Source organism: Chelmon rostratus, chromosome 14 (genome assembly GCF_017976325.1).
Source record: "Chelmon rostratus isolate fCheRos1 chromosome 14, fCheRos1.pri, whole genome shotgun sequence".
NCBI lineage: Eukaryota > Metazoa > Chordata > Actinopteri > Chaetodontiformes > Chaetodontidae > Chelmon > Chelmon rostratus.
This window is the reverse complement of record NC_055671.1, coordinates 9,665,702-9,693,691: the sequence shown is the minus strand read 5'-3', so window position 1 is coordinate 9,693,691 and position 27,990 is coordinate 9,665,702. Positions and strand designations below refer to the sequence as shown.

At 44.0% G+C, this 27,990-nt stretch overlaps 2 protein-coding genes across 3 annotated transcripts; both read right to left on the bottom strand.

Annotated features, from left to right (window-relative positions):
• Positions 1–137: 137 nt before the first annotated feature.
• On the bottom strand, positions 138–10,629 carry atp1b2b (ATPase Na+/K+ transporting subunit beta 2b). 2 transcript variants are annotated; one of them, XM_041952063.1, is made up of 8 exons: positions 10,532–10,629; positions 5,719–5,847; positions 5,520–5,627; positions 5,116–5,321; positions 4,789–4,848; positions 4,504–4,530; positions 4,130–4,225; positions 138–3,967 (listed from the first exon to the last, which is right to left on the bottom strand). In XM_041952063.1, the coding sequence occupies exons 1-8, from the start codon at positions 10,620–10,622 to the stop codon at positions 3,800–3,802; spliced, it is 885 nt and encodes a 294-aa protein (XP_041807997.1). In that variant the 5' UTR covers positions 10,623–10,629; the 3' UTR covers positions 138–3,799. The 2 variants fall into 2 exon arrangements, with proteins under 2 accessions (XP_041807997.1, XP_041807998.1); XM_041952064.1 differs by lacking the exon at positions 4,504–4,530.
• A 3,569-nt stretch (positions 10,630–14,198) lies between these two features.
• On the bottom strand, positions 14,199–26,231 carry LOC121617822 (neuronal tyrosine-phosphorylated phosphoinositide-3-kinase adapter 1). Its single transcript, XM_041953057.1, has 6 exons — positions 26,044–26,231; positions 18,826–19,190; positions 16,886–18,745; positions 16,531–16,773; positions 15,231–15,337; positions 14,199–14,630 (listed from the first exon to the last, which is right to left on the bottom strand). Exons 1-6 carry the CDS (start codon positions 26,229–26,231, stop codon positions 14,199–14,201), a joined length of 3,195 nt encoding a protein of 1,064 aa, XP_041808991.1.
• Positions 26,232–27,990: the final 1,759 nt, after the last annotated feature.

Genomic DNA, 27,990 nt, shown 5'->3' with positions numbered 1-27,990 from the left:
ATAGCACATTTGACTAAATTCATAATAAGCCGTGATGAAAGGATCCACACTGGCATTATGGTCATGAGTAATAAATCCCTTCTCTCATCCTGTGATGACCAAACAAATAAATGAAAAGAAGTGTGAGTCTGAGTTCCCTTCAATGACATTTATTTATTTCTCTATCTTGGTTTGCAGTAAACATGAGCAAAAATATACATACAGTAAGAGCATAAAATAAAGATCATCCAGAATAGAATTATCATCCCTTTGGGCGAGAGTATCTCAACAGATTTCATGAATTTCTTTCTTGACCTATCCTTTCACCATGGTCTTAGGCAATAGTAGGATTAAAGAGGAGGGGGCTCGGTGGGGGTAATGATTCCTCAGTTGAAAGCTGACTCTCCCTCTGTTGTAGTTTAGTTCTGCAAAGTTTCTGAACGTTTTGAGCTTGAAAGTTCTCTGAAAGCTGCTCATTCAGATGAAGTCACCACACTCCCGACTTACTTTGAATGACTTGGTTCAGACACAGCAGAGCCCAGTGTTCAGAGAACTTCCGCTGCAAGCTTTACGAGCTCAATTTAAGAAAGTAGAAAGGACTCAAACAATAACAAAAAAAAAAGTTTCTACATAAAAAAACCAAAAACTTCTCCGACCAAGCTGTTAACATTTCGCCATTTGTTGAGTTAAATGTTGAAAACCTGCCAGATTGCTCCCACGACATGATACAATCCAAGCTTATACATTCTCTACTCTTTACAACAAAATAGCAATAAAAATACTCTTTTATAAACAAAACACTACTTTTCATACTCTTCCATTATGGTGTTGCACACTGGCAAATTTGCCTGAATGCAATTATCTGTACGCTCTTTCCATCTTCTTCCTTGCTCTTGATGACACACCTTGCACAGATTTTGTTACAGCCTTTCCAATAAATACATCATACAGCCACGGAAGAAATCAATATATTGCTTTTTGAGGACATCTCCAAATTATCACAGAAAGAAAAACAAACCAAAAAAAAAAGAAAGAAAGAACCCAGATAAATGGAGATAATAGGAGAAACATTCTGTGACACTGGGGGAGCAACACTGTCTGTCCACCAGGAGGCACTGTTATGTTGTAGTGACACATGTTCCTTTTGTGCGTATTATCATTATATAAGAGTAGGCCTTTTAATAACACAGGGTGATTAGCATGAGATCCTTACTCTGCTGCTGAGGATGTGTCAGTGCTGCACAAAGAAACAAAACCGAAACTGCCATGGAGCTCTTTGGTTGAAGAACTAATCTTCACATGCACATGGATAAAACCAGAATGACCAATTAAAGGATGAGGCAACACATTCTGTTCAGCTATGTTGTGATTTAGAAGGGCTTTGATTGATACAGTAATGATTGGGAGAAACAGGATTGAATGCATTGAGGGGAAAACTGAGAAATGAATGAAGGTTGCTTTTCCATTTTTAGCACGCTGACAGTGAATCAGGCGTTTGACACAAGGAGGAGGAGCGACAAAGTAGGGTAAAGAAGTTCAGCATGCCTGCTCTGGATTAGTTGACCAGATTAAGAGATTACAGTGAAATTAAGTAACTGTTGCAGAAATGCCAGAGGAGAAATGCATGTGAACTGGTTAGTGGACGGTCAAAAAGCAAAAAAGCAAAAAAGAAGCCTCAAATGACTGCTGGAGCACATCCTTCATTATGAATAATCCCTCGTTTATAGATCAGATAATCACATTAGGTCTAATTGTCTTTCTGTCTTTGTCACGTCTGGATCGGATAATGGGGTCCAATTAAGACCAGCGTGAGACATTTGCGAGCACACTGAGAAACACATTGCCGTGAGAGACATTGAGTGGCGGAATCGAGCCAGACCTTAAATGTGAGCAAACAGATGCTCGTGTTCCACATTTGCTGTGATGACACGGCAGGATCGCAGTCACTTTGGTACAATTCTGTAGCTAATGTGTCTGGTTTTACAAGTGTGACTCTGCGTGTTTTCTCCAGCCAATATCTGCAGGTGCTCCTGACAGTGTCGAGCGTCTGTGCTGCACAATGCAAGCGGTAGTTAAAACTGGTTGTCAAGTTACTGTGACGACTTTGCCTTCAGTCTGATTCAGGGGAGAATACGACAACAACAACAACAACAAACTAATTAAATGAAAAAAATGTCATTTTCTATGTGGCCGAGGAAGCAGACGTCCAGTTTTGATCATTTCCTACAGGCCTCTAAAACAAAACTCTGATGCACTAACAACTCAGATATATTCAAGACTCTAGTAACCTTTAAAATTATATGTTAACCATACATTTTGATGTCCCGGATGAGTGTTTTAGAGCATGAGAATGGGTATGAATGCAATAAAGGGAACAAACACAAACTTTCTACATCCTTTTCCCCCCCAAAATGAACAGTAATTAATTCAACTTAGGTTCACAAAAAAAGCACACTTCCAGTGCAAATAAATACAAAATATGACAACAGCATCTATTTCTGACACATGAGATAGATGCAACACACGCAAAAAAAACCCCTCTAAATATTTATGTTTAAATAAGTTACAAATTGAGACACAAGAAACTGGCTTTAACTTGAGGAAGGACATGATAGACACAGTGTAACGCTGTTGCGCAGCAGGAGGATCATTTTGCTGTTATCATTTCATATCCAGACTGTTGTTTGGGAGCCTGGAAGCTGAAATTCTGCTCAGCCGCTGACAGACCGGGAGCTCACGTTGTGATGTCTGAAACATGACTGATGTATTGTCGCCTGGTGTTTGGCGTTTGGCATCCCAAGTCTGAATCATTTTCTGAGCTGCTCTCAGGTCAAACAGCCAGCGTGAATATCAAATGATCCCAAACAACTGTCAGTTAATGTAAAGTCCTCTCATCTGAAGAATGGACTCAAGCATTCATGATGTACGTCACTTAATGAATATTGCACATTGCATGCAACTTCCCGACCTACAGTATGAAATGGGAGCTGTGAATGGAACACACACACACACACACACACACACACACAAACACACACACACACACACACACACACACACACACACTCTTAACGGTTTTGACCTCTGCTGCTGGAGATGCCTATCTTGCTGTACGTTGTTACCGAAGCACACACACACTAGCAGTGCGTGAGGTGTAGTAGATTACAGAGTGGTCCCTCCTGGTGGTCAGTGGCTTAACATAACCTTGTTTCACACTTAGCAGAGAGGTGGGACACGGGGGCCTCCTGCCCTCATAGCACACTAAAGACAATACACACATGCAAAATGGCTTCATCTCTGCATCCATCCATCAAGATATATGCGAGTCTGTTGGATTATTCTTTTAAGTGCAACAAAATAGACGTACTGATATAAGGTTATGATGCCGTATAAATACTGTAGATATACACCTTTTGTATTGTAACATGTGTATATTCATATATAGAGGGATTCTCTATAAGGAGGCAGCAGGAGGGGAGCAGCAATAACGTGGTAATGTTGCTGATCCTTGCAAACTTTGAAAACACATGTTCACATCCTTTACATCCCCTAGTTTGTCATGCAGTATAAATAGACGTCACCTCAAACTAATTTACAGAAAAGAATTTGTCCCAAAGCCCACAGACAGAAATAATGACAGGATTGCCACCCTTTTATTCTTGCCCCATCTCATCACACGACTAGACAAACAATTTCCCCCCGAAATCTGAGGGGTTGTAAACAAATCCTACAAAGGGTGTGAATACTGAGATTTGTTTCTGTGTATGTGCAATGTTGCAGAGAATGAAGACAGTAGTTTTGAGGAGAGGAAAAGGTCAACCTAGTTATGAGTGTTGATCCTCAGCTTGAAAGACACTCTTCCGGCGAACTTGTCTCTTTCACTTCCGATGGGAATGTTGTTGGCGTTGATCTTGCACTCGATGTTGACGTCCTGATTGGCAGTAATGTTAAGGAACTTGACGGCAACCAAAGGCTGAGAGTAGTTCACCTGCGAAGACAGATCAAGGGGCGCCTTTAAGCGCGGGAGCTAATGTGTTCTGCCAGGTACATCTCGGATAAACTGTCTGGAGATGCATTACACAAGCTGCTCAGTTATTAACAGCAATGTTTACCAAATTGAGTCACATTTGGATTTAAGGGGCAGCCTTACCTGAGCTTTTTTGCCATAGTAAGGGTAATACATAAGGTTGAAAGTGCCATTTGGAGGGAAGTACACCAATTCTCCAATTTTGTCAGAGTCTTCTCTCTGAGGGGGTGAAACAGCTTCATCAGTTACAGCCTGAGAGAATCACTTCATATGTGTAGTAGGAGTGGAGGAGGTGAGCCTCATTAATCTCCTTCTATTCTCTAAATCTGATTTTCCAACATCCCCCACCCTACTTCAGCGATCTATTTAAGGCAAAACACCTCATCTTGACGCACAAACAGTAAATAGACACATAACTACAATCTACACTACGATTCTGCGTGTTTAAACATAATCTAAAGTCTAAAAACACAGATTCCCACTTCTCCCGTTCTTACCCATTGATCTTTCCCAACTTTGTATCTCTGACAGGGCAAAATAATGGAACACAGTGGAAAGAAGAAAAAAAAAAAGGCGGGCAACAAAGACAGGTGGTGTAAGTGACAGAGTGGCATGCGATAGATATCTGATAGTTGAAACAATATGAGCACACACATTAAAGGGAAAGGAGCCGAGCGATAGGTGGCATATTGCAGATGAGGGTGAGGCACAATGGCTATGAATGGGCTGAAGTCCAAATTGTTAGGCTGAGCCTTTCATTATGGGAGACAAAAAGGGATTACCTTTGCACCACAGGTGACAAACGGAGCCTGTCCATTCTTTCCTGGCAGCATCCCAATCACCTGGTGAGGCAGAAAAGACAACACATCTCCAGCAGCATTCCCATGTCACTCTTACTCAAACACAGGAGTGGCAAATCAGGTTAAAAATTGATATAAAATATCCCAGAAATCAGCGATAAATCAGATAATCCAAACACTGGCTTTTTTTTTTTTTTTTTTTTGCTGGGATAATCTTTTCCTCATTCCCAACCAGTTTCATTTTCTCAGTCACTCCATGTCTCCTAGCAACACCATCCCACCATCCCCTTCCCTCTTTCTCTTTCATACCCGATTCAGCTTGATGATGATGCATGGCTTGCCCTCCTGGTATCCATAGTAACGGTCAGCGATTCCGGAGCATTCCTCCAGAATGGTGCGGTTGAACTGACAGGAGCGCTTCGGGTTGTTCTTCACGTCGCCGCTGTCCTCCTGCAGGAAATACTGGTCTGGGGTGCACTCGTCGTTTTTCTGGGCCTGCACGGAGTTGTTGTAGGCTGCAGGGGAGAGCGCGTTGGGGGTTTAGTTTGTTTGTAAGGGCTTATGACTCAACTAAAACCCTGGCGCAAGGCAATCTCCTACCCGCTGACTGTAAAGGAATTATCTCTTATTAGGTAAAAACAATTCATTCTAGATGGTTGGATAATCCGCAGCAGTAAGCTTTTTTAGTCACTGTACCAGAGAGCCAGACTTACGTGCCAGGAACTTGTCCAGGGCCTGAGCGTACATGTCCCAGCTCTCGGTGTTCTGGGTGTTATAGACAATCTCAAAGGTCTCGTCTGCTTTGGGTCTAATCACCATGCCTGTGAGTGACAGAGAGACAGCAGGGAGGTCAAGAGGCCGGGCACGGAGCGTGACCCGCGTACAGGCAGCTTGTGTCATTAGTTACTGCACCTGGTGTGGAGAGCCTGTCCTGCCAGGTGGGTTTGTGGTCGTCCAGGGTCTGCAGCATGACGTACATGGTGAGTGCAAACAAGCCGGCCAGGAAGATGTAGAAAATTACATAGAAGAGAAGAATAAGACCTGCAGGCGAAAGAGGGAAGAGAATCAATTTTGTGCAACATCAATGAGAAATGAAGTGTTGTCACAGAGGTTACAGATGAAACTATTCCGTTTAATAGACCTTAAGAGCATTTTCATATTCATGAATGCATTTAGCAGATGTGTGCAGATGAAACTGAAAAACCTCACACACCCTGTGTTCATATTTTAAAGCAGGATCTAACTAAGACTAGTTGTGGCTAGTTGGTGGCTAGTTGGTAGCTACAGCAAGGCTAACTAGTGTCCCTGCTAAATTCAAGGAGCAATTCTTTATCTTACAGCTAATTGCATGATCTTATAAATGTTGCCTGACACATAATATCATTTTAAACTATGATGCCCTCACTCTTATATTATAGTCAATATTCATATCTGTAGCCTAGAAACAAAGTCTTCAATTCACTTTAATTCAATTCAGTTTAATTTATTGAGATAAAAATGCATTGAGGATACAATTAAACTAAGCATTACACAAACAAGCATTTTGTTATTTCCACATACTCTTGCCAAAGAAGCAGTGCAAGCAACACCCCTGGCCTTATGATCCGATTGGATCAAACATTGATGTGGCTGTGTAGAAAATGGCATTAGTACCGAACATGATGTTGTGGGGAGATTCTCAGCTCTACAACATGTCTAAACATAATGTCATTTCGCCTGTGTTTACATGTTAACAGATGCATGAGCCTCGTGCAGACCCCGTCTTCAATGATTTATCGTGCAGTATGGAAACAACAATGGGATTTTCACCCTCTTTTTCCTTTGCAACGATTGCTGTATCCAGACTTCTGCGCAGTTGAGCTGCGGCTGTGCACTACAATAGAAGGCTTTTGATTTATGCATGAAGGCTACATTAGACTGACATCTGCATCCTTAGCTAAGTGAAGTGCATTTTATAATTACCGTAATGCACAAACATGTTTTTAAGCATGAATAATCTTACATCTGAATTGATAATGGAATCACTTTTGATAAAATGCTGTAACTGTGTTGTGTCTGTGTGATCACTTTCTGACCAAACATGCTCACAGGAGGCCAGTTAATCCTCATTAAACTCATTCCATCTGCAACATCTGCCTCTTTGTCTCACTCACACATTAACAACCCTCCTTTAGATACTTAAAATACCATCAATTGCACAACAAGGTCTAAAATATGGTTACTTTTTATCAGTTAATGGTTATGTTTGCTTTTCTCACATTCTTGCACTCATCTGACTCAGACAGCACTGTGGTTGGTTTCCGAGCCTGAAACAGCGTGAATTCAACAGGACTGAATGGCCGCTCTCTGAACCATTTCATTAGAGAGTTGCCCTGTCCTCAGAGGGGGAGGAACGATGACAGAGGGGGATACAGGAGGAGGGAGAACCAGGACCCCTGGAGACTGAGGCACAGGGTCAGGAGATTACAGGCCATCATAGAGTAGACCTACTTCATTAACAGTGTAAGAAGACCACAGTGATAATGTTACATTAGACAGAAAGCAGAGGTGCAACTAATGGTTATTTTTCTCCTTAATATATGTTTTCTTTTGGATTAACGCTCAACACCTTTAATGGTTTAATTGAAAATAGTAACATCGCAATTTCCCAGAGCTCGAGGTGATACATTCTGATTGCATGCTCTGTCCAATGAACAGTCCAAACCCAAAAGATATTCAATTTGCATAAATCAGAAAACCAATAAACCTTGACATTCGAGAAGCTGCAGCCAGTGAGTGTTTGAACAAACTCATCGCAACCAAACTTGCTGCTTATTTATTTTGTGGTTTTTAATTAACATTAAAATGAGAAAAATGCACCACTCCGTCACTGTTGTGTTACATTCAATGCACAGATGTTCGATGAGAGTGAGAGTGTCAGTCAACACACCAGGAATCATCAAATGCTTTTGAAGCAGCTGTTTGCTCCCACCTCGGGCGTTCCTGTCTATATAGAGAGCAGGAAAATATAAATAGCATTTTCTATGACACATCCCTCGTTTGAATCAACACCTGAGGCCAGCAACTGAGTGCCGTGACCCTGCGCCTCTGCTGGATGGCCCCCAGCATGGAGCTCTTTCACTCTGTCAGCGGCGCTGATGGGGCTGCATCTGCCTCCCCACACAGCCAGGCTTATGGGAATCCACAGCAAAATGTCAAGGGGAAGCTGCTCCACGGGGGGCGATTACAGAGGGGTCTCTCAAAGATTTTGAGCTTGACTGTGTGTGCGTGCGTGTTTTTCCTTGAATCATTGGAATCCGAGGTGATGTGAATGAATGGCTGAGTGAGATGGCGGAGAGCATCCCGCCTGTCAAGTGGAAAAGACCCAAGCTGAGTCATTAAATATATACAGAGTCAGCTCGCTGGGCCCCGGACCGAGCCGGAGGCACTACAGCGAGAGAGGCATCAGACATAAGATGCGACAACACAAAGTGTTTAAGCGTTTTTCTCTGTCATCCAGAGGGGGTGTTGTGCTAACCACAAATATGACACCACCCGGGGGAGTGCTCACGTGCACACAGGGTCGAGCGTACAGGCAGGGTGCCCCCCCCCCCGACAAAGAGGGTGTTAGGTTTACAGTCTGCCCTCTCAGCTCACGCCGATGATGGACAGTGAAGCATCTCTCTTTCACCCTTCGTTTTGTTTGCGGACGGCAGTTGAAAGCAGAGAAGAAAAGGCCAGGGCGGGATGGTCCGGCATCCTGTTCTTTCTTCAGCCATAATGGCGGGAGGTGTCGCTTTTCTTTCAGAATTAATTAGGAGGACACGCTGCTCAATTGCTTTGTAAACTGGTGATCAAACAGACCTCAACACTAAAAATGAAATGTTCCAGAGGAGAAAAAAAATCAATTGCTGTGAGCTGTGGTTCTTCTAATCAAACCACTTATTATCTTGTATATGATCTGCAATCTTACAGCAAGACCAGCATCATGGTTTGCTTCCTTTTAGGCCCTTTGAGGCTCTTTTCCTACATTTCAGTCAGAGCCTTTTGTTGTTTTTTGGAAGTGGGAGGTGCAGGACACTTAATTAGTCCTATTCTAAATAGAGGTAGCTGTGTGACCATGTTTGCCTGGTGTCAGCTGGTGGCAATGTAACATCAAAATTGCAGGACTGTTCTACTTTGTCGAGGCTATTTCCTTATCATTACAGTTCTTTACACAAAGCAGAACACACAGGGAAGTGTTTCATCCTCAAAGAAGCCTTTGATCTAATGCTCTGAACATACATTATTCTGCATAATTATAAGTGTGAACAACAAATTTGCTTTCCAAAGAGACTGGGATCCTGACTAGGGTGTCAGCGCATGCTGAGGTAAGTGGGTACGGAAAATGGACGGATGGGCTGTAGAGAGAGGCAGCAAAAGCAGAGGCACAGTGCATTCAGTGTGTGCGTCATTAGGAGAATGAGAAAGTGCGAAGGTGAAATGCCAAGTTTAGCAGACCTACATGTAGTGACAAACTCCAGAAATAGCCTAATTAACAAGCCTTAGAGAGCACAGCTTAAAAAGGCCACCAGACCTTAAAGCACCTGGGACGCACTGAGCTGGATTAAGTCGTACACTGCGGGGGGATTCGGGCAAAAGAAGATGCAGTCAATTATTCCCTTCTCTGCAGTAACAGCACAATGTCCATTCATGAGGCATAAAATCCCCAGAATACCACTGCAAGTAAAATCACTTTCAGTGTTATTCCAACCACAAACACTGCTGCCACTGAGCTCATATCCTGGAGTAAAGATCAATCCAAGTACAGGAAAGTGGTTTACTTCTCTGCATCCTACGTGCTGAATTGATACCTTCCTTATCAGCCAATGAAGCCATTAGATTAGGATTAAATCCCTCACTCACTGGGAGGGGCCGGGCTGGAGGTGATACAAATAGCATTTGGCCCTCGGCTTTACCCAGATTAAAACGCTCCAATGTCATTAGAACAGAGCCATATGCGCCGTATCATTTCATGAATCTTTGAAATAGTTGCAGGCTGGTTGTGTGGCAGAAAAGAGGGCAGCGTATGGAATGACACCCCTCACTCAGAGGCTAGAGTTGGATCTTCCTTCAAAATCTCAAGGGAGGGGGGCTGAAAATCAATGACATCATGTTGAACGCTCATTAGATAAATCTGCAGGCATAAAAACCCATTCCTGCTCAACTTGAGGAGCTCCTCTCCCTGTGAGGAGTCCTCTCTGCAGCAGAATTCACCTCCCAGCTCTCTACAGCTCCCTCACTGCCTGCACACAGCGGAGCGGAGGACCTGCGCCCCGCAACAGAGAGGAACCTGTTTCAGCAACGCTGCAGTAATCTGGCTAATTCAGATGTACAATAAGACCATATGCCTCCACCCATATGTTGAGCGCATTGCGCAGGGAGAGCGGTGCCATGAATGAATAAATAAATAATGATTAAGAAAAAAATAGGCAGGAGGATTTTTTTTCCGGCCGGCTTCCACAGGAGCGGTGCCGCATTGGCATTTCAGCGTCACACACATCTCATCACCTGAACACTGGGGGGAAAGAATCAGCTGGCATCAGGTTAAAATTGATCATCACAGCAACACAAACTGGTTTCTGAGGGATGCTCCCGGCGCCCCACGTCGACCCTTTAGGAAAGGCTTCAGAGACCACGACAGGGACCTGTTACGGGGCCCCGGGGACCGCCTTTGCTGCATTGCCGTGGCTGGACGGCTACTCACCCCAGCTGCTCGCCGTCCGGCCCAGAAACTCCCTCGTCCTCGGGTTCCATATAAACTCCTTCCACTCGCCTTTTTCTCCGTCCTTTGCCATTTTGTCATACAAGTTCGGACCCCCGAGCCTCTAATAAACGCGCCCTGATGCAATGCGCGCCGGGATGGAACAATTAGCCAGACAGCAGAGAGAGAGAGAGAGAGAGAGAGAGAGAGAGAGAGAGAGAGAGAGAGAGAGAGAGAGACCTACTGTACCTCCTCTGGAAGAAGAGAGGCAATTAAACAAGTCTACTCGGACGCACAAATGAATAGGAAAATAGGGATTAAAGTTAAGACACTCTCTTATCTAATACCTGCAGAATGGCTAAGAGACAGCGACCCTACACTCAGCGCAGACCTAACTGCCCTCCCCCCCAGCTCTTGTCTGCATGCCGCAGAGTTTTGATGAGTGGTGCAGAAATCTAGTGATACTGCGGTAAAGCGCTCCCTCCGCCTCCCTCTCTACGTTCCCCCTCCCTCCCAGCCCCCCCCCCTTCCTCGCGTGCAGCCTCCTCCTCCTCCTCTTCCATCCCCCAGCAGCGCTGCTTCCCGCCCCCTCCTCCCGGCTGGCCAATCATCCGCACCGCACCCTCGCTTCGCCGCGTGACAGACGCCGCGCGCAGCAAACCGCGTGCCGGCTGAGGGCAGGCTTTAATTGGCTGTGAGGCCCGGATCGTCACGTCCCTGAAGAAAAACCAACATGCGACTGATGTTCCTGAAGGACTCTGAGGTGTCTGTGCGCCTCTGTGATAAATGGTCGGTCCCGTTGTTGTGTTTAAATTAGCTTCATATTCAGTTTATGATCATGTCATAGATATTACAGAGGCCTGCCAGAGAGCCTCATTTCTTTCCGTTTTATAGTAACAATTTAGGAAAAACAGACTCTTCAGATAATATGTAGATAATTATATATAGCCAAATATATAAAGTTTCAACATGTTAGACTGTAATGTGTATTTGCTAAAACTCATATTTGGGAAATTCCGAGACTTCATTTACCGCATATGATATTTTAGCACTGGTTGCAGATTGAAAGTTGCTGGCTGTTAACTGTAGTTACTAACTGAAGTTTTTGCCACAATAAAAAAAACTATTTAAAATGCGACCTATGCAGGTTGGTGAAAGTCTGATGGATAACTGAGTCGGCATGCAATTGTTCGTGTGTGCCATAATGAAGCAGTGTCTGTAATATTAACATGGAGCCACAGCAGCAGTAGCAGAGTGCAGGTAGCGCCCTCACATGGACACTGAGCGTGCTGCACCAGCTGCTGCAGAGGCGCAGTGGGAACATAATGTCCACTTCCCCACCATCTCCACTGTAAAACAACACGAGGCATGAAAACATGCAACAGTCCTGTTTGTTGTGTAAAGTTCATTATATAAAATTTATTTTTAATGACAATATCAATGCAAATATAGCACTACAGTGATTTCCAAGGTACACCGTATCTTACCATATCAATATAGTATGGCACTCATATAATGGCCACTGTTTTAGAAGACACACAAAACCAACAGCTTCTGTAAACTATGTTGGAAATGATACCTAGGGTTCCATATCAGTCTGTGAAAAGGAATCATAGTAAGGTGATTACTTGGTATTTGAAATTAAATTGGGCACAATAGTCAGTATCATTGGAACATTTTCAGTGTAAGGAATCTCTGCATGCATTGCACTTGCCCATTTCCTTCACCCTGATCTGTGTTTGTTTGAAAATGGACTCAGTAAGCTTGAAAAACCTCGACCCTCAAACACGAGCAGGTGGAGCTAAAAACGAAAGGCCAAGCAGTGACTCTCAAACATTTAGATAGGTCTTCTTTTCACTGGGTGTACTGTACTGTACAGCTTGGTGCTAACTATCATAAAAACAACAACAACCAAGAGACATTCAAGTGCCTTAATACTATTACAGAAGGGCTCACTCTTCAAGGTACAAAACTTCATTTCACGTGGCTTTCGGAAATAAAACAAATATGTAACAATAACCACTATATTAATAATGTTCGTCATGGTAACACCGTGTAGTTGAATGAACAACACCAGTAGTTCAAGATAGCAGCAAAGTATTCAAAATGTCAAGACAACGAGCTGTTGAAATCTGTACACAAATAAAAATGAATGTAGAAAATAAATGCATAAATAAAACAATAACACAGCTTAAAGGGAGTCTTGCATAAATTTAAATAAACAACTGTTGGACTGTGCCTTTCTTTCGAGGGCTCACCATTTATTAGTAGAACTATAAGTAATGCATGGACTGGCTGCAGCAGATAAAGTACTTAATTCTTTTAGAAAAAACAAGTGAACAAAGTTATGTTTATACAGTATATGCTACATAATATGTATTGATTACAAGTATGAAAATGGAAATAATTGCTACATTTTCAATACAGTTGTACATATCTATTTACAGTACATTAGGGTTTAATTTCTCTTAAGCGTATACCATGTTTTGTGCAGATTGTTCCAGCATTCTGTTTGAGGTGATCAATACTCACAGTCTTATCAGTTGCACCATATTGTACAGTCTTGTGTTGATGGGTGTCAGTGCTTGTTTTTCTGTGTGGTGGAACAATCACTAATGTGCAACTGTGGATAAGCATGAGTGATGAAGTTTTTGTACCATTGATCTGTATCTATATTTGGCTGGACTGCACAGTATGTGCCATCATTCTGTCACGCCACCTTTCCTAATGACACCCCAAGCGATATATTCATCTTTTTTATACAACCACATGTTATCATAGTGAAGATCTGCTGTATGTAAAAGTCGGACATGATCATCTCTACACATATTCTTTTACAATACTGTATGTCTATCGTGACATGCAGAGAATGACACAGTAAATATGACTTATTCAAGTCTTAGATATGTATGTTAGGCTAGTTGACACAAGTTTTAATTATGTTGCTCCAGCATTGGGAGCATATTGCTATAAAATTGCAGAAACGTTGAGAAAGTAAATAGATTTACATTACAAATATGCAAACAGATACAGTAGGTAGCTTTTACTCCTCAGTGATGATTATTTGCATCCACAATGACAATCTATTGATACCAAGACATCTCATATGCATTCACGATTTCAAGAAACACTTCAATAACTTATCAATGAATCTTGCCTTTTCTCATCCACAGAGTGGCTTCTATGCATGTTGGACAAAAATTGGAGAAAATACATGATTCCTTTATGTCTCAAGTAGTCAGGAGGAAATTTGGCAATGCCAATCTCAGAAAACGTCCCACCCATTATTGTTAAGTTGGTGTCTTCATTTTGTAGCAATAATACTGGCGTTTTGTGGCAAAAAATCATTGGCAATTAGAACACATCAAAAAGGACATAGTACAGAGCAAGTACAAATCACCCGGGTAAGAGATTAATTTAGTCTGATTGTAACACTTCTTCATCTTCACCTCTTATCAAACTTTTCTTTTGTTTTCTCCCCCCCAAACAAGTTCAAAGTCTCCAATAACCCTCCTTACTGTTCTCAGATGAGTTTATCACACAATAAGAGCAAATTTCACTCTACTAAACCCATTTTCACTCTGTCTTTTATTAATTGTCCAACTGTGTCAAACTCCTCTGCGTGTTCAGTCTCTCTTCAGTGCTGTACTTGCTGGCCTGTCTTTCCACCTCAGATAGCCGTGTCCCACACGACAGCCTGTGGCCTTTGGCAGGGTGGCGTGCCAGTCTTACGAGGCTCAGGTGTCCGTCTCCAGCTAGGGAGGATGGGCATGCTGTCCTGCTTGCACAGACTTTTGTCAGGGCGCCTGTGGGCCTTGATCTCTTTGCACAGGCAGCGTTTACGCTCAATGACTTCCAGCAGCTTGCCGTCTCTCTGGGTCTGCGTTGCGGACGGGGTGGTGCCCCCACTGACAGGAGGCTGTCCCTGTGCCAGCTGGGCGAGCTGCTGGAACTGCAACTGCAGGTGGTGCTGTTGCTGAAGCTGTTGGAGCTGCTGCTTTAGCTGGAGCTGCTGCTGGTGGAGCTGGAGCTGCTGCTGCTGCCGGGACACACTGGGACTGCTGGGACTGCAGGGTGCTTGAGGCTGGGCCAGACCATGCAGCTAAACACATTGGAAAAAGTCAAGTCAGTGCATTTATGTAGCGTTTTTTTGACATTATACTGTCTCACTGTCCAAATAACCTGCATGATCACTGCAGTGCTGTCAGCAGTGACAGCCAATCCTAGCACATGCTGAATGAAACTGCAGTTCCTCTGGACTGCCACCAGGATGCGGCGCTGCTTCATCTATCACAGGTTGAGGGAGGGTCAACCAGCCGCATGAAGACAGTCTCTGCAGCACACTCAAACTGCGTCAGCACTTGCTATGCAGCCAGAATCTGGGCAAAATGTGCTGCTAGAAGACTGCAGCTCATCACTCCAAAACATAGTACAGCATGTTCTCTCATCCGCTGCTCTCTCCCATTTCCTGATTACATATTAGCCTACGTCATATACCTTTGTGCCTCTTTTTCTTTAGAGGCAGTCCAGAACCTTATTCTGCTCAGTGGGCATATCTAGCAGCTATAAATAGATCTGCTGGAGCACTGTCTCTAGCAGAAGGGGAAGCAATAATGAGAACAATATTAATGTTCACTCCCAAATCTACCATGAATGAAGTTAATAGAGTGTATAGTTATGAGGCCGGGTGTTATATATTCACCTGATTCAGGGCTTCTCGTGCTGGTAGGCTGCTCTGTCTCTGGACATCTCCTCCACCCACCTGTCTCACTCCGGCAGCAGAGGAGGAGCGGCCCAGCCGCCCCACTTCTGGAAGGAAACAAACATTACACCGTGTGCCTGCTAATGAGAGTGCTGGAATATAACTTTTCATTTTAACACGCAGAGCTGTGACTGTCTAACTAGACTCATGTGAGTTGAGACAGAGCTTTTGTACATCGTGTGCTCATTATATTTTAAGCTTCTAGAAAATTATAAAGTAACTTTATACATATGAGCAATGGATATTGGAGCATCACATTTTTATTCATACTAATAATAAGGTATGCTTACACAGAAATGTGTTTATTGTCAATGCTCGTCTGTCAGCTGGATATCTTATATTATCTTGTACACAGATTTTAATTACATTTACTGAACAGAAACACGTAATTTAATTTAATTTTGGGAGTGATCCCAATCTGTAACTTTGGCTATTCAGTGATTATTGTTTATCCAGACTCAGTCACAACATGATCTTGATTTACTCTTCTATAGAAATATTTGCACATTTAAAAAAAATAACACTGAAGTGACAGAAGTGATGTAACTGAGTGAAACTGAAATGTAACTGCTCGGCATCGGTGCAGTGCGCTCTCCCTGCCTGCTTTATACTTTCATGTAATATCACTTTAGTTTGTTTACCAGCAGTATAAATTGTACGCTTTTTAAGGTAAGCACAAATACAGACAGTATTTGTGCTTAGCTTAAAGAAATTCAATTATAAAATGTTAAACAACCAGGTTTGTCACAATGCGCATTGTAAACACCATGAAATGGGACCAGGGCTCATGAGCGTATGCGTGCATATGCATATGTGCACCTCCTGTTATTGGCTCTGCTTCAAGGAGTGTATTGTCAAGGTAAGCAGTATCTCTGTTTCTGGGGAAAGGCCTCGAGTGCCGAAGCAAAGAGACTGACAAAGAGACAAAAAGCATCAAGGCTAATTTCAGTACAAGAGGATGTGATGGAGGACAGGAGGTAGCCTCTGCAAGTGTGATTCTCCACTAGAACAGAATAGTAACTTAAAGGGGGGAATATCCACCTTTTCTAAATTCTGGGCTTTTAAGTTGCAATTGATGTCAAACAAAGGCAAAAAACAGCAAGTTCTCAGTGTTTAAGACACCACAACAGAGCCAGCAGGAGAATCCCCGTGTAAATCCAATGCTATAGTTCTTTTCTAAATAGGATGTTGTTGTCAGAGAGTATGACTAAAAGATTATGAACACAAAGCATTTGCCTACCTCCGTTGCGACAGGCAGGGAAAGTCTGGCAAGGAAGAGGCAGACCGACTCTGGGCAGGGCTCTGAAACCCGGGCTGCTATCCACACCGGCCAAGGACTCACTGTGACCAAGGGCCCTGCTGGTGGCACCACTGAAGTGTACTGGGATGCCTGAGTGGCCTCCTCGTGACCCCATGCCGGGATCCTCCTTATCCATCCTTAATAGGGCATCAGCACTGCCATTCCATGCTCGCCCTTCGTCCTCTGAGACCAGAGAAGGAACAGAATGAGTATTTCAAAGAATATTTAACTTAAAATACCTGCCTGATTTTTTTTAAATAGAGCATCTGCAAATTCAAATTGACCTCTGACTTACTCTCTGTCTCTCTGCTCCCATGGCTGAAGGACAATTTCCTCTGCATAGGCCAGTAAGATCCCTCATCTGCAGCTAAGCTGGCACTGCTGTCCCAGGGCATGAAGCCAACTTTGGACTGGAGGGACGCAGACCCTCCGTTACTCTTGGATGCCCCCTCACCTACACCTGTGAGACTTGAGGGCTGCTGCAGAGACGGGGTCTGAGAGCTTCCTCTCAGGCTCTCGTAAGCCGGCGGTCGCCGGAAACCACCGGAGGGGTAGGTCCACAGCAAGGGGCTGTCCGAGGAGGGGGGCTTGTACGCAGGCAGGCCGTGAGGAGTGTGAGAGCGAAGATGGGGGCGAGAATGAGGACGCTGGGATGAGGATAATGGCGTAGGGGTTGAGCTGGTGCTGCTTTGAGACGTTTGGCTGCTAGTGGAGTGACCGTGATCCATCTGTAAGGAGTACGGCCCTCCATCCCGATCCCAATCCCGATCCCGATCCCGGTCTCTGTCTCTGTCCCTCTCCCTGTCCTTTTCCCTGTGTCTGTCGCTGTCTCTATCTCTGTCCTTGTCTTTCTCTTTCTCTCTCTCCCTGTCCCTGTCTCTCCCCCTATCCCTATCCCTATCCCTATCCCTCTCTCTGTCTCTGTCTCGGTCCCTGTCCCTATCCTTCTCCTTATCCTTGTCTCTATCCCTGTCTCTGTCCCTGTCCCTGTCTTTATCCCGCTCTCCTTTATCAGACTTCAGGAGGAAGCTAACAGACTTGCCTTCCCTGCCCGTGCTTGAGGTCTGGGTCTGGACTGTGGAGGTCTGAGAACTGCTCTTGTTTGGAGCAGGGGAGTCTCCTCTCTCCGGCTTACGATAGTGGTGGTAGTGCGACGGGCGATGGTGAGGGTGGTGGTGGTGATGGGAGAAAGGGGAGGTGGATTTGGAGGAGGGAGGCAGAGGTGTGGAGTGGCTCCTGGCTCTCAGTCCAGGAGCGGGGCCTAGCTGGGCCTCTCTGCTGTGTTTGTCCTGCTGGGCTGCGCTTCCTCCTGATGACTCCTTGGAGCCTGACAGGGATACAGGAAGATTAGAAGAGGCAGAGGAGGAGATGCTGGCTTGAGTTGTCACGCTGGATGTTTGAGTTCCCATTTTAGCCGAGGCGGACGCCTTGTTTTGCACCCCGACCCCGCTGGAGGCTGCTGCTGGCTGAGGGAAGGCGAGCAGCGGGGGCCGGTGCTGTAGGAGATTGGGGAAGGGGGCTGGGATCTTGGTGTTGGACTCGGGCTCAGATTTACTCCCTTGCAGCAGGTAGGGCGTAGGAGCTCGTGGAGTGTGTGGACTGGCAGACAGGACCTGGGGGACAGGGGTGGAGGATGCGGAGGAAGGCAGAGGAGACGAGTGGGAGATGGACACGGTGGCTTTGGGTTTGGAATAGGAAGGGGAGGAAGAGGAGGGGCGTGGCAGAGAGGAGGAGCTGCTGGAGGAGGAAGGGGTGACATGAAAGTGTTTAGAGTTTCTCAGTTTCTCATGTTTTGGAGGGAGGTGTCTCTGGGACTCTCTGTCCTCTTGCAGCGGGTATTTCATCTCCTCATAGATGGCCTCGCTCTGGTCTGAGTCAGAGTCAGGCGTGGTGGCCACAGGGGTGACAGGGTGGGGGGTGGCCGTCTGGCTGTCTCTGGTGAACACTTGGCCAACCATCTCTATATATACTGGCTCATCCTCCCCGTCTCCTGTCTGAATCTGGGAGTCTGCTGCCTGGAAAGGCAAGGATGTGGCAGAAGGAGGCACGCGTGGAGGAAGAGGGTCAAAGGTAAGCTGGGTGCTGGGACTTCTCTTGGGCTTTAAAGGAGGCACCTTCTTTGCTCCGATCTCTCCAGAGTCAGATTTCTTCATGGCTGTTGGAGAGAAAAACTGCACGTCAAGAAAAAAGATCGTTCTTATCTGCAGAAAATGTACCTGAAAACACATTTCCTACCATTTTTCTTCTCTGAGTGTTTGGACTGTGAGTGAGTGGACGGAGGGGGCGGCGTCTCCGGAAGTCCTCGGCTGTCAGCGGATGAGGAGCTGAGGCGGGTGCTGGGGTGGCGTTTGGGTTTGGCCGGGGGGCAGCGGCCGCCATGTTGGGATTGGGTGTCAGAGTAATCTCCGTTCTCCAGACTCGTATCCCCGGCACCGACGGCGTGGCAGGACTGCGAACGTGGCGCCATGGCGGAGGCACAAGAGTGAGGGGACAGGTCCTGGGAGGCCGGCATGGTCATGAAACCCATCCGGAAGTGGCGGCGGAATGAAGCCAAGTCTCTGACTTTGCCAACAGTGGCTGAGGGGTCGTTTTGGGTGGAGCTGCAATTTAGGAATGGGGTTGGGAAGGTGTGGATGGAAGAAAAAAATTGAAGCGTAAAGGAATCATAGTTAAGTGCAAAACATTCATGTACAACCCTTTATATTGACCTCCCTCTTTCCTCACTCTCTCTTTGGTCTTCAAACATCGCCTTTGCAATAAAGAAATGCCTGCAGGGCTTTCACTGCTAAAAGGAAAGCCCCGGAGGCTCCTCCATCTTTCACATTCACATATCTTTCCATCTGAATTCCTCCACCTCAAACACATTCAATTAGGAAATCAATTCCCCTGTCAGAAACACTCTCCGTGTACACTGTGCTGCTGGAATTCCCTGATTCTTTATATCCTCAACCCACATCTGTAGTCTGCTCTCGTGACCGCCAGAAGCCTTTAATCTGTTGCCATGGGAACGAGTTTTGATTTTCATGTATTTGATAGTTTGTCTTTGAAATCATCAATGATACGAGCTCCCACAACAATAAATAAAACTGACAAAGAGAATAATCTGACAAAACATTGCAGTGTTTTACCAAACTGAACAACAGTATTTCGACCGATTCTTGCTGGACATGTTATGTGGACCATATATTTATTCCGTTAACAGTCCATTATCTGTCATTATACTGCTGTGCACAAAAGTGTATGGACTTTTTTGCAGTTTAGCAATATAACTTATTTCATAACTTAATTTTGAAAGGTCTTATCCCAGACCCTTAAACTAGGTAAAATTATTCTTTTAAAATGAACCAACCAAACCAGATTAAAATCAAACGTGCTGACAGTTCGGAGTCCAGCACAGTTCAGGCATCAGTGTCAGTGGTTCAATATGTTGGCATAAAACTGTGAGGGCTGATGCCCTGCTGAGTTCACCAAAGGCTTACAAAATGGCTTCTGATAACCCACTTCTCTGCTTTAGAGATATGTGCTGCAATGGTGTGGTGTCCTCTCCAGGGGTGTTGTGCTGCTTCACCCCACAGCAACACAAGATAAGTCCCTGGCCTTTAAGCTGACTTCGATCGAACAAGGCTGACTTACTTTCCCCCGTACAGCAGACTTTTCATTAACAAGGCTACTGTGAAGTTACCGGCCTTACACAAAATGTCAGAGAGAAAAAAAGCCTTCACATCTGTGGTGGAAATACCATCAAATTGAGTAAAAAGATATTAGAATTTACTGCAGCGATGCGGGAGGAAAGCCCTGCTTCTTCAGGGTGATTCTAATTCCACCTCTGTGTTGATCATATCTCAGCCACAGGGACTACGGAGCACATCTGGATATCCACATCTGTGACAACACGTTCAAGGCTGCGAGAGATTCTGTTTCTGAGTGTGTAATTAAATAGCTCAAATGCACGATTATTCGGTGTGTAAGAGATCCATCATAATACATAATGGCGACATATGACAACGGGTCACGCAGCGCTCTCTTAAATCATCTGCCGTCCCTGTGAGGCAGTGAAGCACGGAGAAGACAACTGGAGCTTACAATTTGCAGTCAACATTGCAAGTGAAGAATCGTGGAGAACACAGAGGCTCCTATCTTCCTCCTCGTCAAATCGCTGCGTGTGCGGCGGCGTTCACGTGTGCCTGAATATGTGTTTTTATGTGCGTGGTACAGCAACAGAGTGCGTTTGCATCTGTACAAGAATGTTTCTGCCCTTGAATGCCTGTGAAGGTACACTTGTGACTCCTCACAATCGACATAGTTACTACATGGCCAAATTTAGCCCAGAACAGAGGCTGAGCAGCTCCTTCTGGTAGCTTGAAGTGCTCTGTTTGTTGTTTTCTCACTTCTTAGGGCAGAAGATGCTCTCAGTGTCTTCAAACCAAGACCAAAGACACAGCTGTTCAAAAAAGGATCTGGACTCTCACCTTATATTCCAGTCTCTTTCTTGCTACTTTACATTGGGTGCCTAATCTATAGTAACTGGCAGTTGACGGAGGACATTTTAGAAAATACGCTTGATACCACTCTCATGTCTTTCTGAAACTAGAGCCAGCAGCATCTCTAAAGCTTTCATCTGTGCAAAAACAGGAGTGAATGATAGAATAGAGAATGGCAATTTATGGTTTTATGGGGGGCTTCATTTGTTGGCTGGGAGAAGTGACTCCCTGGAGTCATGATGGAGACAACAGTGCAAGAAGTCGCTGCTCCCAGCCAAGAAATAGTCACACAAATGTATACAATGGTACAAGTTTTTAATTCCGAAGCTTTTACGTTTTTAATTGCAAAGTCCAAACTTCTCAATTTAAGCATTGTTATTTCTTCAGAACGTTTTATTTTAACACAAAATGTAAAACCGCTCCATACTCTCTTTCCCCTCCCAAACAAAGAAGAGTTGAATGTTAATCAATTGTCACTCCAGGCTCCCTTACAGTCAAGATGGCGGTGAAGATAAAAAAAACGAGGATTTATTCATCCTGTATCCTGGCTACTTTTAACATTTTGGGTATGGAATTAATCTGCTGATGTTATGGTTCAAGATGAACCCAAACCTTTATATGAATGTCACTTTTTGAGACATGACGAAAAATGTGGACCACTAAAGCTCACTGCAAGCACAAGCGGCATACAGACACACACACACACACGATCAAATACATCACCTCCCATCTCCTAAAACCTTGTGTCTTTATCTTCAAACTCACACGACTTGCAGCAGATGAAGGTTACATATTCATATTCAGCAGCAGGGAGAACTGTGCATCACTGTCTCTTGCCAATCAAAGCGTATGAGTTCATCTGCCGCTCCTCTTCAGCTTCCTGAACAACAACTTTGGTAGATTTATGTTAGGCCAGACTCTTGAATGCCACCTCTTCCTCAGAGTGCCACATATTCCCAAAAGCTTTTAAGACTGTGGTGATAAAGCTTTTGCTGAAAGAAAACCAGTTTAGATAATTCTGCCCCCAGCAGCTACTGTCCTATTTCTAATTCGCCTTTTTGGGGCAAAGTTTAAGAGTGGGTTGTGTTTAACCAACTGAGTGAGACCTGAGTTCTGTAAAAACATCGTCTTTGAGAACATCCAGTCCGGTCTGACGGCAAATCAGAGCAGTGAAGGCGTCTGCTGCTCTGAGTTTCAGACGGGTTAAGGTTGAGCTGCTGACATTGACTGTGTAGCTGTCCTCATTCTGTTGGACCTCACTGACATATTTGACACAGTACACGACACTTTAATTGATTGCCTTAAGTTATGGGTTGGCTCTAGCGTGGTTTTAAACGGATCTGGAAGAATCAGGATGAAAATTACATAAAAAGCAAACCCGCCTGGTGCTTTGGCTCAAAGCAATAAAGCACAAGCTTTGCCTATTGATTCTTCTAACAGTGTTATTGTCATATTGTGTGCCAGCATGTGACACACAGTTGTAGGTGCCCCCGAAGCGACCGGCAGCCAAAATAAGTTTTCCTTTCATGACTGCATCTCCGGAGCGAACAACCGCACAGATAATAACTTCTCGAAGCTTCCACAACAGGACAACACTTGTCTTTGTCTGCCTGCGACTCATTCTAGACACTGACCTTAACCAAGTTTTTTAAATTTATGTAACGAAGACTGTTTGTCTCTATTCATAACAAAACTGAATGAACTCAAATCATTCAGAAAAGGCTTTCAAAGCACTTCCAACCATGTGATTATGACGTTATGGTCTGTATGACACAGAACTGTCTTCTGTGGGCTTTTTATCTAAATATACTGTAGTTGACGAGCCAGTAGTGATTCAGAGTATCAGGGCAATGATTTTGGATCAACTTTAGCTTTGATCTGAATTTGTAGATGGCATGGTAGAGAAGTTTTATCAGTGTCATTGAAGAAATGAAGTGACGTGTAGATTTTAAATGTACAGATGTCTTTGTTTGAATTCTCGGTTCTTGTTTTAGAACAACGAGAAACATCAATACAAAACCCAGAGACACTGGCGTTTCCTACATTTAATCATTCAATTCATTTTATCACTTCCACCCTGTAAGGCCACCATGACCTCTGCAAACTATTGCCCCAAACCTCCACGCTTGGCTCTGGACTCCCTCACCTACGGAGAACCAAGAGAGACTAATTAATGACCATAAAACGATTTCTAACTTGCATCCTGACTTTCTTGGAAAAAATGATTCTTTACAGCTTTAATTTTGCCATAACAAGACCTCAAGGTAAGTGATACCAGGCCTGAAATGTAAATAACCTGGTAAATGCAAACTGATACCATACTTTTATTGTATCTGCTCTCACACAATTCTGTTATGTTTGTGTGTTCCACCATTTACTTACCTTGATTAGCTCAACTGTCCATCCATAATTTGGTTTATATGCTAAATAAATGCGTTATATGCTGCTTTTTTTTTTATTTATTTGCGCTTGCCCTGAATACCCCTTGCCTTTGGAGAAACTACGGTGGCCGAGAAAGAGCGAAAGGCCCTCTCTAGAGTCAGGGTTTGGTTTGTCCGTTCTGGGCTACTGTAGAAACTTGGTGGTACAACATGGTGGACTTCAGGGAAGAGGACCCGCTCCCTCTCTAGATATATAGCGCTCATTCTAAGGTAACAAAAATTGATTCTTATTTTCAGGTGTTATACACTAATGAAAACATACGTATAAATTATTTACATCGATATATTCCATTCCTGCCAACAGATGCCTCTAAATCTTGCACAGTGGACCTTTAAAGGGATTTGCAGGGCTTGTTTAGTCTTCTATATATCTTCATGCACACTGGAGGTACCAGACTATACCCACAGCAGCACATTCACACTGGTCTCATAATTCTGTGCAAGAATTAATAAAACCTCAGCTGGCAGCAAGGTTTTCTTCCACCAGTCGCCACTACAGGGAATAGTCTGTCTGCCTGTATCGGCGCCATTCGTAACAGTCTCTATTTTTAAAACTCATACTGAAACTCACCTATTTACCGTTCTGTATCTCCAAAGCCGTCTGTGCTTTAGAAATGTGATTTCTCTCCTGAGGGCCTCGAGATCTCAAACTGTCTGCCAGTGCCCTTCATACCGCTTCCTTTGTCCCTCCACCCTCCCTCACTCCCACCAGCTCTGCAGCAGTTGCCGGTCTCGCCTCGAGTCCATTTGGTTTCCATCCCCTGGTCCCTATGCGGTCTCCTCCCTGACCCTGCCTCGTTCCTAATCATCACCAGTCATGTCCTGCTTCTCACCTCTGCTGCTCTGACTCTGCTTTCATCGCTCATCATGTCCTGCTGTCCCACTTGCTGCCCTACACCTCCGCTGGCATGACGTTGATCTCTGCTGCCAACACGAGGGCCTCCAATTACTGCAGTGAGTCAGAGCGCGGTGGACGGCGCTTCTAAACAAACTGAATTGTTGTCTCTGATGTTCTCCCTCTCCTCTACCAAACAGCCCTGTACACAGCGCGGAATCCGAATTATAGGTGACTCACATTTGTACATCTCTCCCCTGTTCCTGAAACACACACTCAGATACACGAGATCACTCTTCAAGACAGTACTGTCACCAAACTGTGATGATGTTACGTTGTTGACACCTGTTTTAAAGAGTGCTTGAGTTAATTCTCTTCTAATTTAATTTGGTTGTTTTGATGCTTGAGTGTCTTTCAGCAGGTCTTCGTAAAATGCAGTTTAAATAAATTAGATTTAATTTGACCCTAAAATCACATACAAATGCTTATCCCACATCTAATTACTATAATCATCATTATTAATAATAATAATATTGACCAGCACTACACACAGTCTGTGTTGTGATTTATTATGATTACTTTTCCCTTCTGCTGGAAGACGTCCAAAAGCAGAAGCTGGACCTGATACATCAGCAGCTAACTGTGGTGTAATGGTGGAGAAATTGGAGCCCTGAACACACACTGCACCCTGTTTAACAACAACTCTTCAATCCTACTGAAAGAGTGCTGGCAAGGCGTGGTGGGAGGACTGTTCAGACTCTTAACCAAAATACCAATACAACAATCTCCACTGCAAGTGAAAGTTGTTCAAAATCCTACTTAATTAAAAGTACAGAGGAAGTACCAGCAAATTGTACTTTTACTTTGTATATTTAAAAGCATTCTGCAGAAAAATGGCCCTGATATCATTATTCTCAGTGCATAAATAGGGCTTTACCGTTGCAGCTGGTCATGGTTAGGTAGTTGTTGTGGGGTAGTTTAGTCCTGTGGTTCTAAACCTATGGGTCAGGCTCCTCCAAAGGGTGTCAAAATAAATCTGAGGGGCTGTGATTTGATTAATGGGGTAAGACTGAACTTCTATTTTGTGAAATATTGGATATTTATTATTGATTTAAATTACTTAAATCAAACCATCTGAGAGGTTGGTGGTTAGTTTGTGTGTGTGTATGCGTGTGTGTGTGCGTGTGTGATATATACTTTACTAAAGTTTAATTTTTGAACTCTTTTTGCTTCATAGGAAAAATGGACTTTGTTAAAGCAGTGATTGGCGTGCAGTCAGATTGCAGCACAATCTGCAGCAAATAAAAACAAACGGCCTCACTGAAGCTTAAAGGTTAAAACCTCTGATGAATGTCATGTAAAGACACAATAATCACACATGTATTGAGATAAATGAGGCAACAACTCTATCTAATTTTCTTTTCATCGGTTTTGGCCTCTTTTTGCCCTCTGACATTTTGGCTGACATTATAGTAGTTTATCTCATCTACAGAACATAATAACTTCATTATGAAGCTTCGCTATGCAAATTCTTCCAAGACTTTTCAGGCGAACCCCTCCGACTTTATGAACTATGCTTGGAATTAAGATTTTGAAATTAAACTCATTCACGCCGGCTAAGAGGTTTATATCCCCAGTGAACTGAACCCTAATGTAATCCCATATATGCAGAGCTCCTGTGAGCCGATCCTCTCACCTCTTTTTACTTCCCTCTTGGTCCCTCTGCCTCCAGTCCAAACGGCTCTTACGATACAGCAGGTTCATGTCGCTGCGGGGTCGCTCCTCCTCGCAGCCTATCACAGCGCAGTGTAGCCGCTTGCTTCGCCTCTCTATGTCACGCAGGAAATGCTCGACTGCCACATCCTGGGCAGAGCCGGAGCTCATGGTATAGAAGAAGACTCTGGAGAAGGGGACGTATGTGACAGGCAGCCTCCTCCAACTCACCTAAACAAGAAGAAACAAGGGCAACGTTTGAGCTCATTAATCATTAAAAAACAGCTCCCCAGCCTACTTGCAGCTGACAAGATTAACAGTGATTACTTTGTGATGTGGTGACGCACAAGGAAACCCAAATAATCAAACCCAAATTACTGGCAGAACTTTAGGGGACTCATTCCTTATCATGCTCACTGTGTCATAGCGAACAATCCTGGCCATTACTCCAACTGGCAGCCTTCAAAAGCAGAGACACAGTGATGCATGATGATGGAGATTGCAGTTTTGTTTACCGCAACCTCTAGCGTATCACATGAAAACTATTTATATTTTCATTATCCAGTTATGAATATTTGAGTAAGCATGGTAACTCAGCTGCAGAGCGTCTCTGGCTGCAGGCCCTGGGATGGCCTACCTAAGCCTGTCTGCTAGCCAGACAGTAATGTGGTTTGTCATATGTAGCGCATGCACAGCTTCCTACTCACGCTCTCCCCATGAGAAGTCAGGCTTGTTGTGGGGCAGATATCTGAGGGCCCAACAGTGTTTTCACGCTGGAGAATGTGAGTGTGCAACGCAATTGGCTAAGAAAAGCGCAGCTGTCAGCTGATGCATGTTTGCAGTGTTTTTGAATCATAAATAGAAACAGAGATTGAACGTTTTTTATTGGTGGACAGTGGAGCATTATCATTGGTGCTCTTGGCATCAGTTTGTTTTGAGTTGAGCTGCATTGTTGGTGAACACAGCTGAATCAGTCACTTCATATGAGATGCATTAAGATAAACTTCCGATTCATTCCATTGTGATTGCAACAGTGGTGGAGGGAGTACAGCAATAGTACTAATACAGCACTATAAAAATACTCCTGCATTGAAAATGGGACTTGGTGTGTAAGTATAATCAGGAAAATTACTTTAAAGTATCAAAAGTGCTCAATGCAGAAAATATCCTGTATTATATGTATTATATCATTAGATTATTATTACTCATGCAGTAACGTATACGCAGGATTTCTCTGTTATAATTGGTCAAGGTGGTGTTGATTTTTAACTATTCTTTACAGGACTGCAATTAATGGCTATTTTCATTATGGATTCATCTGCTGATTATTTTCTCAATGAATAGTTTGGTTTACAAAAATTCTGAAAATAGTGAGAAAAGCCGTGGAAATTACCCAGAGCCCAAAGTGACACCTTCACAAAACTTGTTCAACCGGTCCAAACCTCAAAGTTATTAAAAATAAATTCAAATTATCATAATTCAATGAGAACAGAAAAAAGGTGAAATATCATAAAACTAATTATGTCGTACTAGATACTTTTTAAAATCACAACGTTGCAATGAAACCGCACGTGAATCCAGTTAATGAGCTCCCAATTATGCTTTTATTCTATCTGACGAAGGACGCAATCAGCATAAAAAGGGCATAAAAAATACATGCCATTTACACATTCCAGCAGTGGAGCTCTTCCAACTTTGTACATATTCAGGGCCATTTAAACCACATTTACCATCAATTGTGTGGCAGCTTTACTATTAGAACAATATCTCAACCATATCCCACTATAAAAGACAACAAAAAAAGCCACAGTGGGAGCATCAGGCACTGTCACCTGGACCAGGCGGCATGTTGAGCTGTGTAGCTGTGTGTGATTCTTTTGTCACGGCCCAGTGTGTCATCCAGTGTGTCAGCGTGGCTTCTGCTATTCTT

What these genes read in the sequence shown, in the direction of transcription:
- atp1b2b (XM_041952063.1), bottom strand. Translation starts at nt 10,622, where the DNA reads ATGGCAAAGGACGGAGAAAAAGGCGAGTGGAAGGAGTTTATATGGAAC. An exon ending in GGACAGGCTCTCCACACCAG is followed by an intron (nt 5,628 to 5,718) that starts GTGCAGTAACTA and finishes TGTCACTCACAG; the next exon opens with GCATGGTGATTAGACCCAAA. An exon ending in TCATCATCAAGCTGAATCGG is followed by an intron (nt 4,849 to 5,115) that starts GTATGAAAGAGA and finishes CTGCCTCACCAG; the next exon opens with GTGATTGGGATGCTGCCAGG.
- LOC121617822 (XM_041953057.1), bottom strand. Translation starts at nt 26,231, where the DNA reads ATGAGCTCCGGCTCTGCCCAGGATGTGGCAGTCGAGCATTTCCTGCGT. An exon ending in TGGGAGCAGAGAGACAGAGA is followed by an intron (nt 16,774 to 16,885) that starts GTAAGTCAGAGG and finishes CTCTGGTCTCAG; the next exon opens with AGGACGAAGGGCGAGCATGG. An exon ending in CCCTGCCTGTCGCAACGGAG is followed by an intron (nt 15,338 to 16,530) that starts GTAGGCAAATGC and finishes GTTTCCTTCCAG; the next exon opens with AAGTGGGGCGGCTGGGCCGC.